Genomic DNA, 13247 nt, shown 5'->3' on the forward strand with positions numbered 1-13247 from the left:
TTGTTTAGAGTCCTTTGAAATGCCGTTGAAACTGCAATTTTAAACTGCATTAAAACTGTTAAGTGTTGGGGTCCATTAAACTCTATTAAAATGAGAAAAATCCTGGAATGCCTCCTCAAAAAACACAACCTTCTCGACTGAACAAAGAAAGACATCAACACATTGGATGACATGGTGGTGAGCAAACCATCTGGACCCCTCCAAGAAAATGGACCAATCCTTCAATACCTACAACTGTAAAATACATTTATACAGGTTATCCATCTCCATCCGAAGAAAACGATCAGGTGCATGGCCCAATTTCGCTCCAAGATCAGATCTTAAACAAAATGAAAACATGCATAAACACTGAACTGATTGTTGTTAGTCCATTCAGCATGAACGCCCGTGCCCAGTCCATTACGGCCTGCGGCAAAACCTTATGTCATATCCTATCTTGTCAAAATGGGTATCAACAACAGAGAGAAGAGAGAGAAACTTTATTCAATCCAAATTGCCCGCAGTACGGCGTCTGTCAAAGAATTCCGCTTCTTTCATCTGTGGAATTCATTCAAAAGAACAGATTAGATTTGAAGGAATCTGCCGAATCAATGCCTCCATTGGCAGCAATGCTAAAACAGAGCTCTGAGGTCTGGTACGGTGCTGCTGGGATACAGCATTTCCCCCCGGAGAACATGACTCATTAATCAAATATTCATACAGGCAGCATCGTAAATACGGCAAGAACACAAAGTCTCCTTAAAGCTGCAATGCCTCCCAGCACAAGCGCCCTTTCATGTAACACTGACAGAAAGATTGGAATGCCGCCTCTCCCATAATGTCACAAACTTCCCCTTTTTCCTTTCTCGTCCTCGTTTCCTAAAAACAGCCCAGTATGAATTTACTGATCACAGACGATGGGGTTATTGTGCTCATCGGCTTCTGTCTTCTTCGGCATGCAGGGGTAAAACAGGCAGCGGTTTATTCGGCTCTGTTCCGCTGAAGGGTAACTTGTTCCTCCAACCAGGGCCAATAATTAAAGGCCATGACCTTATTAATATAAGAATTTGTATTTAACATGAAAATAGCACAAGCATTGCTCAGACGGAACAGAAACAGAGGAATTAACCATGGCAACATTGGGTCTAATACAAGGATATTTTCTTACCACTGGAAAATGGCATAATCAGATATGGATTTGTTCCATTTGAATGAATGGGTTGTGAGAAGTGCACGCATAGTTTTAATTTGCAATCTTGGTTGTTTGTTGGGAAAGATTGGATTCACAATGGCTGCCGTTCAATAAAAGTGCTAAGCAGTAACACTGTGTGTAATTACAACAAAATAAGTCGAATCGGTGTTCTGACTAGTCAACCATATTAGATTTATTGTATATCTTTGAAATCAACAAAATCTAACATTGAAATGTTCATTGTGCAAAAATGATTTTGGCAAAGTATGGTATTGAAATACACGGTGGTCATTTACAAAACCCCTTAAATTAAAATGACAGAATTAGTAAATTGGCACTAGTGTTATAGATGCTTTGGTCCACCAAAAATGCTAATGGTATTCCTAGAGAGATGAAAGGATAATATCTTGATGTTAATATTGAAATGATCAATAAATGTAATCACTTGATTCATACTGGTTGTCCTGCATAGACCTTTAACATAATACAGTTAGTTCCCAAAAACTAATGAGATCTCCGCAGCTCTGAAACTATTTATGTTCACATATTGTAATGTTAATCGTTTTGATAAAACAAAAAAGCATATTTTAATATTTCTTAAAATGCAGATAGCAGACTTTACATAGCTACCACTGTTAAATAGAGGCACCATGACATATGAGATACAGTGTTACTACTCCCTGGTGAAGGCACATTATTCTCTCCAGTTAGCATAAAAAATAAAACAAATACTGCACCGTGGCTATATTAGTTATGATCAAGTTTCATCTGATTAATCACAATATGACATGTTTCCAAAAGCAGACAATATATGTTTTGTTCTATTATTTTAAGAAATACAAAAAAGAAAATTATTTGATTCTAGTGACCTTTCTTTGAAATAAAAAACAATATTTTTACCCCACCTGCCCTTATCAAACATGATAAAATATTAGCAGGTTCAGGCAGTAAATATGAACCCATATCTCTATTAGTGCTGCCTCACGATTAGTCGCGACCAATCACCTGCAGAATAAAAGTTTTTGTTTACATTATATTTGTGGGTGTACTGTGTATAATAATTATGTACACTCTAAAAACAAACGGTGCCACAGCACCAAAAGTGGCTCCCCGCTCGCAATCACAAAAGAACCGCCCCTAGTGAAATACAGCACCAGTGAAGCACCTGTGCAGAACCACACAGGGGCCATATAGCACCACATATGGTTCTACATAGCACTATATGGTTCTACACAGGGGCTTCACCGGTGCCACATGGCACCAAAAACGGCTCTTCCCTGACCACGAGCAAAGAACCACCCCCGGCGCCATATAGCACCGCTTGTTTTTAGAGCGTATAAATGCACGCGGATACACACACATATATCATGTAAACAAAAACGTTCATTCTGCAAAAGATTATTCGCGGCCAATCATGAGGCAGCACCAATCTCTATGTAACAATGTGTTAGATCAGTGTCTCTCAACCCTGGTCCCCAAGGACCCCCCTCCAGAAAGCCCAAGATGTCTCCCCATTTAAAACACCTGAACCAACTCATCTGCCTCCTTCCAGAATGTCTCCCTATCAAGCTAATAATTTAAATCAGGCGTGTTAATTAAGGAGACATCCAAAACACTCTGGAAGGGGGTCCCTGAGGACCAGGGCCGAGAAACACTGTTAGATAAACCCACGAGCAGAAAAAAATCCAGACCACATCAACCAACCATCCGTACATGAAAATTGGTTTTCATATAGCACATATAGACATACATACAGACATATATGTATTGATACTTTGTAAAGTTATGCCCAATATGCCACATGCTGCTGGCTTCTAGAGGAGCACAAAGTCATCTGATGATGCACCTGCTTTCCTTGTGTCCCTGATGAAGGGCCATTCCCTTTCTTCCGCAGGAACAGAAAGTTCATAATCCTTCCCATGACCTTTCATAAAGGTGAATGCGGGGTATTTTTCTTTTGATGAAGTTTGCAATATCTGTCATTGACAACAAAAACACAGTTATTAGAAATGCAATGAAACGTAAAGGTAGAGGTAGCAGGTTTAGAATAGAGTTGGACAAAATAATATTTTGCTACTAACATCTGGCACAACCACAATACAATGAGTGGTCACACAGTTCCCAGTTACATAGTTAAATGCTGCCACCTGCTGGCACAAATATAAAAGACTTTTGCTGCTTAGGTTTTTCTGGCCCAATGTTTACCACGTAAGAAAGTATAAAATAATTTATAAAAAAAAAAATCCAGAATGACTTACCTTTGACAATTCCGTGTTAATTCTTTCATAGTGTTCAACATTTTTGGAGTAGAATCCAATTGTACAGCTTGGGTCCATTTTATTGAAAGTCATTTTCTTTGGTGATGGGCAATGATAAGACTTAAACCAAAAATTGATTAAAAAATAAAAGAAAAAACAATTAAAATGAGTCAAAAGAAGCCATTCGTTTCTTTTCAGTTTATGTCTTTGTGATTAAGTCTAAAGCATTTAAAATCCACAATGTAATAAGTGTGTGACAAAGCAGTGCGGTACCAAATGACTGATTTATAAGTTCACGAGAAACATTCAAAAAGCAGAAATACGGCTTTACTTTTTGACATACTCTTTTAGACAAATGTTGAATTTTGAATGGTCGAGACAGCTGAGCCAAAAGTATGACCCAATATTTCTGTCATTTGTCAGGCCGCTTCTTGCAGCGCACAAAAAGCATAAAAATAAGTTATGATGCTGAAATATAAAATGTTGGAGCTATATAAAATATGTTGGAGCTGATACAAAGTACAGAACGATGTGTAAATCTCTTGTGTTCGGTAATTGAGTGCGGAGAACTGCTTTCAAATTCATACCCTTAAGTACAGAAACTATTAAATTCACATCACAGTGCGATGGTCAGCTTTTTGTAATTCCACATTACCTGCAGAGGGAAATCGCTTGTGCTGACATCTACAAAAGACTGACAGTAATGAGGATCCATGTAAATCAAGCTGTCATCTGCAAGGACAAAACAAAAGGACAAGTTATTCAAAAAACACAGTGATTATTTTAATGCATATCTGTGCTCAATTTCTATGCAGAGCAGCTCAAAGTCACTCACCTCCACTGGGCTTCCAACAATCAAACGCAAGTATTTTTTCCGATTAAACTCCGCACTATCAAACCTAGTCGTACAAGCACATCCTTTATGCCGCTAAGGGGCTGTCATTTAATTTCAGTCTGGTGAAATTACTTTTACAAACACGCAATTATATTACGTCATTTGCATATGATAAATACAGACGGCCGGGCGGAAGCGGCGGAAGGATGTATTACTTGTCATTTAGACATCATTGTGAATGTGTATTTCGAATTGCTAAAATGTAAATGGGTAAATAATATTGACTACCAGCATGTACATCTGCCGCTTTCCGCTGATGAAAAGTAGGCCACTCTGCGTAGCTATAAAATCTATGCGAGTCGCTTATGTAAATGCAGAACGCCTGCTGCTTGAGATGCTCTCGTGTGATGAATGGTGTAGCGTTTTGATGGGTTTGAGAAAAATAAAATAAGCTTTCCTTATGGCCTTCCCTCCTTTTTGTGCATTCATTTGCTTTGTCTCTTTAAGGACCACGAAAGTATGCAAAATGACTCACCTTGAAATCCGACAAAATAGTAAGCCTGTTTAGGCTTTCCACCAATGATGCCGATACAGTAGTCTAAACTTAATATGCTCTGTGGAAGAGAAGGAGAAATAGTTTTTGCAATCATATAGTCTGTGTACAGTAGTGTGTAGATCTAATAATATGTTTTTATTTGGTAGTCATTAGAGTGGATACCTTGACAAAGCTTAAGTATTCTGGGTTGATCTTCTCTCCACCCAGTCTTACGGGAATGAGTATGATGACAGCCCGACCATCAGGGGCAGCTCCAGTATTGAGTCCTTGAGGATCACTGTGCCTGCCCGTCTGCCCTGAATGGCTATCAATAACATCAGCACTGTACACTGTAGACAATCAATAACACAAAAGTCAAAATCAGGCCCTTTTTCTGTCCTGTCTTTCTTAAGTGGCAAAAATTCTGCTCTCACTAAGTCAAAATATGTTCATTTACCCTTTACAATCAATATGTATGATTAGGCTACAATTGCATGATTGTTAAGGTTTGTGAATATTTGCACAGAATGTTCTTTACATTACTTAAAAAACAGTTAATCACAAGCAGGGTCACATGTTGTTAGGTATACAAAACCTTCTGCTTTTCTGTAAATGGTTTAACATTTTTCTTACCAGTGCAATCCTGTGCTACATATACACATATGCTCTTCAGCATGGGGTCTGTTGCCTCGCCAACAGCTTTTCTAAGGGACATGAAGAAAAAGGTGGTTTAGAAAGAAATTTGACATTTACTATTTCATTTACAACATGCTGCATTACTTCCTAACCAGTGGCGGCTGGTGATTTCTTTTTTTGAAGCGCACAATGCGAAGTTCGTCACAACATGAGAGATCATCATTTGAGAGATCGTGTGTGCATCATGTGTCATGCCAAAATAAGTGCCTGCTGCCTTGAACTTGAAAGGAGACGCTCGCGTTTGCCAGATACTTGATCTCGTACATAATCAGAGTTTACTATTAAGGGAGTGTCTTGCGTGTATTTAGGGAACGTGAGCGTCTCTTTTATCATAAACGGTTTTGACGCATGGCACTTATTTTGACAAAACACGTGATGCACACAGGATCTCTCCACACACAGGACACATATTTTGGAAAAAGGAACCACACACGTGACAATCCGAACACTTATTTTGAATTAGCGCATCCTCGGAAGAGCAGTCATGAGCCGCCACTGTTCCTAACAATGTTACACACTCTCTATTACATAACCTCTCTAGATCAGTGGCAGTCGGTGACTTCTCTTCCAAGGGGGCGAGTTCCAAATATGTGTTCTTTGCGTCATGTAAACCATGTGCATCATGCTCACGTTCACAAAATACTCGCAAGACACTAAGTTAACACTAAATTCTGATTACACATGAAATTAAGAGAGCATCTCTCATACGGGAGCGTCTCTTTTATCATAAACCCCTTCGAAAGCGTCTGCAGCAGGTACGTATTTTGACATGACACATAATTCACATAAGATTACATGACGCTCCGAACACATATTTTGAAATGACGAGCCACACACATGATGGGTTAAATGCATGTTGTGACGAGCTTCGCATCGTGCGCCCTCGAAAATGAAGTCACCGGCCGCCACTGGTCTAGATGTTGCTTTTCTAAACGACAACTAACTCTTTTCCCGCCATTGACAAGTAATCTCGTCAATTAAAAGAAAACATTTGCATAAAAAAGGGTTCCTGATGAGGTTTTATATTAATCAGTGATACCACGATTATCCTATAGAAGGTGCACTTAACCAATTATTAAACTCTGTGTACGTTTTGATAATCGTTCTGAATCTGATCTCTAACAAAAATCCTTAATGCAATAATTGTAGCTTTTTGCTCAATTTTTTTTTAAGAAAGAGTTTATAAGCAGGAAAAAAATATAGATAGGATTAAACATTTTTCCTGTTTTGTTTTTTTGTTTGTTAATTGATTGTCTGAAAGCATAGGGTCTGTTCTTTTATTTGATATATTTGTATGTTTATCTATTTTTAGAAGAATTTTTTTCTGGAAGGCAATTTGTGAAATTTGTGTGAAAATCACCAAAAATGCTGTTGGGCAACTTTTAAAGAAAAATGGCTGGCGGGGAATGAGTTAAGGGGGACATTTCAGAAGACTTTTTTTAAGATTTCAAATAAATCTTTGGTGTACTCGGTGTCTCTAGAGTACATGTGTGAAGTTTTAGCTCAAATTAACATGTTAAAATTGCCACTTTGTAGGTGTGAGAAAAAAAGTGCCGTTTTGGGTGTGTCCTTTTAAATGCAAATAAGCTGATCTTTATACTAAATGCCAGTGGCGTGGTTAGATAGTGCAGGATAAGGGGCAGTATTATCCCCTTCTGACAAATTTCAATGACCTATTTTTTTCACATGCTTGCAGAGAATGGTTTACCAAAACTAAGTTATCTTTTTCACATTTTCTAGGCACTGGGGACACAATTATAGCACTTAAACATGGAAAAAGTCAAATGTCCATGATATATCCCCTTTAAACCAAACCACCACAATTTAACATGACATCATATTGAGAAATGAATAGCATCTATGGTAAACTATAAACAGTATAATGCACTCTTACTTGAGTATGTGAGCCACCACCGCAGGTCCATACCAATCTCCTGCCTGCTTTCCTGATGTCATTCCAAGTTGCACTAGTCTATAAATGCCCAGATGAGCTGTGGGTCCATCCCCAAACCAAGACACAATGGTGCGGTGATATGCCTCTTTCAAGTAGGAGTCAGCTTCCTCAGCCCCTCCCTGGGCTGGGCAGAGAGTTTGGGTGACATGCGCTCTATCCCCTGGAAGAGAGGCCTCTAATGTGGCCACCAGTCTCCGTGCTGCACTGCTGGTCCATGTCTCTGTATCCAAGGACTCCAAGGTCAGTGCTTCAGACCAGGTCCAATCTGGTGATGAAAACTGTGCAATTAAAGTGATCCATAATTTATACTCACAGATGACTGTCTTTGAACAGCCAAACAAGGCACAATCAGGCCTCTGTATACGCATGTCAAGTATACGCTTGTTAAGTTTGACATCATGCACCACTTCAGTGTCCAAGCGCTCTAAAAAAAAAAACACTATATTGCACTCTAAGCTACAAAGAAAACCTGATCCTAATTTTTATCCCCATAACAATTTTTTTTTTTTACAAATTATTATATTCCTGTCAGTGATTTCATGAGCCTGGAGACTGCAGTGTACACTGATGTGTAACATGAATAAATAGTGCTCATAGATGGCTGTTGACATAACATCCTCTATTGAAATGAGTAGATAATTGGACCTGGAAACAGTATTCCTTACGTCCAAACTTAACATTGGCAAACTCATCAGAGATGTATAGTGAAGTATATTTGTTTGACATGTATATTGTTATACTTCAAAAAGTAAGTGTAGGAGGGTTTATTACATTTAAATGAGTTAATTTGGCTTTCGTAGTAACCGATTTGGCTTGGCATTGCTAGCACAGTGCTCCACCAGTTAAGCTACAGGAACACTTCCTTGCATAATGCCAGGATATTTCTAAATCTTGTTTGTTATTGCATCAGATTAAATATGTTCAAAGTTAGCACAGGCATATGTTTGCACAAGGTAACAGCATATATAACATGGGCCAAAAAGGGTCTTCAACCTTTTTTTAAACATATTACAGATGTAAAAATTTTGTTTACATGTATGTTTTATAAATGAAACTATAGATGCGCAATGCTTATTAACTCAACACCTAGGAGAATAACTGCTGTGATCAATGTAGGATTCATTTAGTTTTTTTATGCATTTTTTTACCATCTTGCAACTGTGTAGTTTGCACTATTGCCAAAATATGTAAAACATAAATACCTTAAACAAGTTTAGTGTTTTTCTTTTAGTTTTTTAAACCTGATTTTTCAGATGTTTAATCAGTGGGCCTTATTTTGATTGGTTGATCAGTAGGGCATTCAAATTTGGCTGACTTGGTTAACTGCCTAATAAATTGTGCCGATTATGGCGATTAATTGTATGTTTTCCTGCTTTGAAATTAAATTCTTGTAATTTTTTTCTTTGTTCATAATTTTCACACATTGTTTTGATTATTTAAATATTTTGCAAGGTTTTTCTGCAGTAAATATTAATACACATAACACATACTTAAAAGTAATTATTTAATGAATATCTCTTTCAAAAACTGAAAATTCTTCATAAGAAATAAACACAATAAAGTGTCTGAAAAATAACTAATAATAAGAGTGCAATCAAAATAAACTGACTATACCAGAACAAACCTTAAATAGTAGTCAATCATACTAAGGTCATATTAGTACTGGACCACATGTCTGTAGTGGCTGCAACAAAATCTTCCTTACACATCCTTAAGTACAGCATCCTTCACTTCCCTAAATTTGGAGTTGGAAATGCAGTGGAAAGGCAGTTCACAGTGCTTTTCAAAGTTTTGCAGCATTTATTTAAATGCTGTTTTTGAACTGTATTGACTTTGCAATGAATCGCGTCGCACTCTCACTTTAGGAGCGCCATCTAATATGGTCTTATTAGGCGCTGCAACTCCCCCTTGTGTTTTTAGAGAGATGTGCAATCATTGGGGTGATCTGAAATCATCGCGATGAGGTCAAACAATTGTGATGAGACGATAATTTAATCATTGTTACAGCCCTATTGATCAGCATTTTTATTGGTTTGAACCACAAAAAATGTGATGTCCATTCTTGTGGATGCATGGTCTGAAGGGGTTAAGGTTTAACTTAAACATGCAGAGTCATTAAAAAGTGCAATCACTTTTGACCTCTGAACATTACTACAGTAAGTAGTGCTTGGTATTTCTTAAAAGCCCTACCTTGGATCGTTTTTACTGTTCAAAATCTATTTTAATTATGTGCAATTTATTGGTTATAATCTTTACTTTGATAATTAGCTTATAAATTATACCCATATGGCACATTAAGAAATAATTAAACAGATGTCTTTCAAACGTCCTGGAAGTTATCTCTGAGCTTCTTCGCAGATATATTTAAATCTGACTTTGAATAAGGCAGTGCTTTAAGAACAAAAGTTCAATTACAATATTATATGCAGATAGTATTTCACATTTATTACATTTCATCCTCACAAACAGGGTGGGTGTCTGAAATGGTTTGGGTATGAGTGCTAAGGGTCATAAAGGTGCTGGACTTGGCTTTGGAGACATTAGGTAATGAACTTGCTAAGTATCAACACCTGTAATTGGCCAATAAGTATATTTTATTAGCCTCTTTATAGACAGAGATTTCTATAATGACATACTCTGTTTCATTACAGACATACTGGATGATGTTTCAAAGTAGATTTTTGAATGAAAGTATTGAACTGGCAAATGCTGTGGCTCGTTCAACTTATTGAATAAAACTACCCTGAATTTTCCGAGAACTTATTCATTATATAACCACAACCTCTTACACTGAAATACCCAAACTCTGCAATTAAAAATTAACACATAATTATCTATAGACATGAAAAGGTCTCATTACAAGTGTACAACAAAGTGTTTAAACCTTTAACAGGGTTCCCACACTTTAGTTAACTTCAAATTTAAGGACCTTTCAAAGACTTCCCAGCTCCAATACCCTCAAATTCAAGGACTAAATGTGTGGACACATTTCAAGTGAGCGCAAGGTTACATCGTGTTACCTTTGAAGATACATTGTTACAGTTCCCTTTTGCGGGAACTTGCGCTGAGTCACTGCGGTAACACTTTGGGGACGCCTCCAGGGGTAAGTGCGTCTGAATGTGTATATCAAATTCAACCAATGGTGAGGTTTAACGACAAAGACAGGGTGACGCGGGAGCCAGGTAGTATATCGTTATATGAAATATTTCCAAAGACGGCGTTACAGAGATGCAGGAAGTATGGCAAGGGAGACGCAGCGTCTCGTTCCCTTCTCAGGAAACAACAGTTACATACATAACCCGAAACATTTTCATGTGTCAATGTCAAACACAACTATGCAAAAAAGCATTTTGGTATGAATCAACATTCGCATACAGAATATATAAGCATTAAAAGCGAACAATTTGGCACGTGTGCTTTAAATGTCTAGAATTTTTATGATATTATCCTACACTATACAGGGAATAATATGGATTTTCCCCCAGAAAACTTCTTGCATAAAATATATTCAAGCACTTTCAATGACATGTATCTATGTATGTATATTTTCAAAAACTTCCCAGGGCCTTGAATTGAGTCTTTTTCATATCTCCGAAAAAAGACTTTAGTTTTATCAGATTAAGAAAAGACAGATCAGCTCCAGCAAATGTTTCCGGAAAAGCACGACCCCCTTGGGGCGTGCCATGGAAGGAGTGAGTCACGAGCAAGCAACACTTTATTATGATTTACTACATGTTCGTGTCATTTACATTATATGCACTTACGTGTCGATTTCCAACATAACATAGAAATTAGCAACATAACATTAGCAATTATGCATTTGAAACTGGTGAATGTAGCATTTATTTACATTTATATCTATGGCCGAGGTGGTGAAAAAGAGTGGAGGTGGGGACTAATTCGTATATTCGTATTTATGGTTCGTACAACCTTCTTCCTTGTTCTCCCAGGTCTCGTCCAAAGCCGTCTGGGTTACCTCTGACAAATTGGTGCATCAACAATTTGATGGAAGTAATTAATGTCTTCTCTAGCTGTGAATTTTTCGTACAACTGCTTGAAAGACTCTTGTATATTTATCAGAGCTGCTATGGCAACTTGAAGGTCCGATGTATGGAAATAATCTGACATGTTTGTTGTTATTTTCCTGAACTGGCGCATGCCTGTTATGTAAACATGTACGTGACGAGAGCCACCGTTAGCAGACTTTTGCGTTTTTACCCTTTAGACGGGAACGCGACGGTAGAGCGTTTTTAAGATTTCCACTCTGGAGGTTGATTTCACTTTTAAGCCCCAAAAACGCTGTCGCCGTGTTAACGATAGGCACATCCGATAAAATATTTTAATGTTTTCACCCGTGAGCGTTCTTGTGTAAACACCTCCTAAAAGTCAATTACAAAATCTATAAACTGCATGTTTGTTTATTTGCTTTTAGTCATAATAACAATCCCCCCAAAAATTCCAAGTATTGAATTCAGTATATATATATATATATATATATTCAGTATGGGTTTACTACTCAAAACCGATCAATTCATGACCTGATCTCACCTCTTCCCAGGATGTGAAGCAGAAGAGCTTGGGCCAATATCATCTGCCCTGTCCGGAGTGTACATCCCCATCCACAGTCTGAAGTAAGAGTAGATCCTGGAAGGGCAGGAATCTCTTCCCGATAGGTCAGCCAAACCCGTGAGGTGAAGTCTCTTCGAAATCCATCAACATTGCCTGTGATAACTTCGTGGTCTAAAGCCTCAGCTGTGCAATTCTCAGTGGGGCTTTCATCATCTGTGGACAGTTAGCAAAAACATGCCTGATGCACCTTGTTTTTTTTTATGGCAACATGAATCTAAAATAAGGTTGTCAAAAAGTTGTTATTATTATCATTGTCTTACCCACAGACTTGAAATGGTAGCATTTCCCCAACAAGAAAACAGGAGAGTTACGGCTAAAGGCAGTTTTTGTTTTGAGAGCCCAACCTATACACGTAAACAAATACATAGATGTTTGGTCACATGTCTATTGTGTGATACGTTAAACAAAGTAAACAATCATTTTGCGAGTGGTGTCATATTAAAAATGTACATACTGTACTTCACATTGTGCCATGCTGACATAAACTTGGATTTCAGTTTCTCCACCTCGTCGGTCCCTTTAGTGTCCATATCATCAGCACCAGAGCAGAACCCATTACAGCCCCACACCGGAGTCTCTATGTTTTTAATACGACCATGGCAAGTTATATACTCCTGAGAAATATTTTGCATTTAACTAATCACGTAACGTTTACGTTAATTATAGCGTTTGTTTGGTATTTAAGTGATGGGTTAACAATAAAGAGTATGCAATAACGTTAAGAAAGACGTATAGACACAACTCAAATAGTGGTACAATATTAGAAAAAATGCAATTCAGTTATTTGGTTGACTAGCATGCTAACTTATCGTCAAGTTTGTACACTTTAAAACAGTTGACGTACATACATTAAACGTAAATGTAAACGCGCAAAATTAGTTAAAATAAGAACATAAAGTATAAATAAATGAACATTTATACTTTAAACACGTTGCTTACGTCTTGTTATAATGAAGAAATCCTCTGCAACTACTCACTTCTGTTTACATTTTGAGGAAGTGTTGATCTCGTGAGCTCTCGCGATATTTAATCTCTGCTCTCGTCTGGTGCATTGAGACGACTGTCTGCTTTTGATTTTTCTAAATGCTGGACACAGAATTTTGTTTTGCCGATACTTGTACGTGGTTTTTGAAAGATTGCAGTTTTAAGATGTTTAAATATATTAAAAC

The 13247-nt window shown here is 37.6% G+C and overlaps 1 protein-coding gene across 2 annotated transcripts; it reads right to left on the minus strand.

Annotated features, from left to right (window-relative positions):
* Positions 1-1339: 1339 nt before the first annotated feature.
* Positions 1340-13149, minus strand: atg4c (autophagy related 4C, cysteine peptidase). Of its 2 annotated transcripts, none has more exons than XM_055213781.2 (11): positions 13018-13149; positions 12533-12655; positions 12339-12422; positions 11998-12231; positions 7390-7714; positions 5433-5503; positions 4983-5149; positions 4800-4878; positions 4085-4161; positions 3430-3549; positions 1340-3147 (listed from the first exon to the last, which is right to left on the minus strand). In XM_055213781.2, exons 2-11 carry the CDS (start codon positions 12606-12608, stop codon positions 2986-2988), a joined length of 1395 nt encoding a protein of 464 aa, XP_055069756.2. In that variant the 5' UTR covers positions 12609-12655; positions 13018-13149; the 3' UTR covers positions 1340-2985. The 2 variants fall into 2 exon arrangements, with proteins under 2 accessions (XP_055069756.2, XP_055069755.2); XM_055213780.2 differs by having other exon boundaries at positions 12533-12692; positions 13018-13136.
* Between the last annotated feature and the right edge of the window lie 98 nt (positions 13150-13247).

This window comes from Misgurnus anguillicaudatus, chromosome 8 (genome assembly GCF_027580225.2).
Source record: "Misgurnus anguillicaudatus chromosome 8, ASM2758022v2, whole genome shotgun sequence".
In the NCBI taxonomy this organism is placed as follows: Eukaryota; Metazoa; Chordata; class Actinopteri; order Cypriniformes; family Cobitidae; genus Misgurnus; species Misgurnus anguillicaudatus.

What these genes read in the sequence shown, in the direction of transcription:
- atg4c (XM_055213781.2), bottom strand. Translation starts at nt 12,608, where the DNA reads ATGGACACTAAAGGGACCGACGAGGTGGAGAAACTGAAATCCAAGTTT. An exon ending in GTGGTGGCTCACATACTCAA is followed by an intron (nt 5,504 to 7,389) that starts GTAAGAGTGCAT and finishes CATGTCCCTTAG; the next exon opens with AAAAGCTGTTGGCGAGGCAA. An exon ending in TTAACACGGAATTGTCAAAG is followed by an intron (nt 3,148 to 3,429) that starts GTAAGTCATTCT and finishes TGTCAATGACAG; the next exon opens with ATATTGCAAACTTCATCAAA.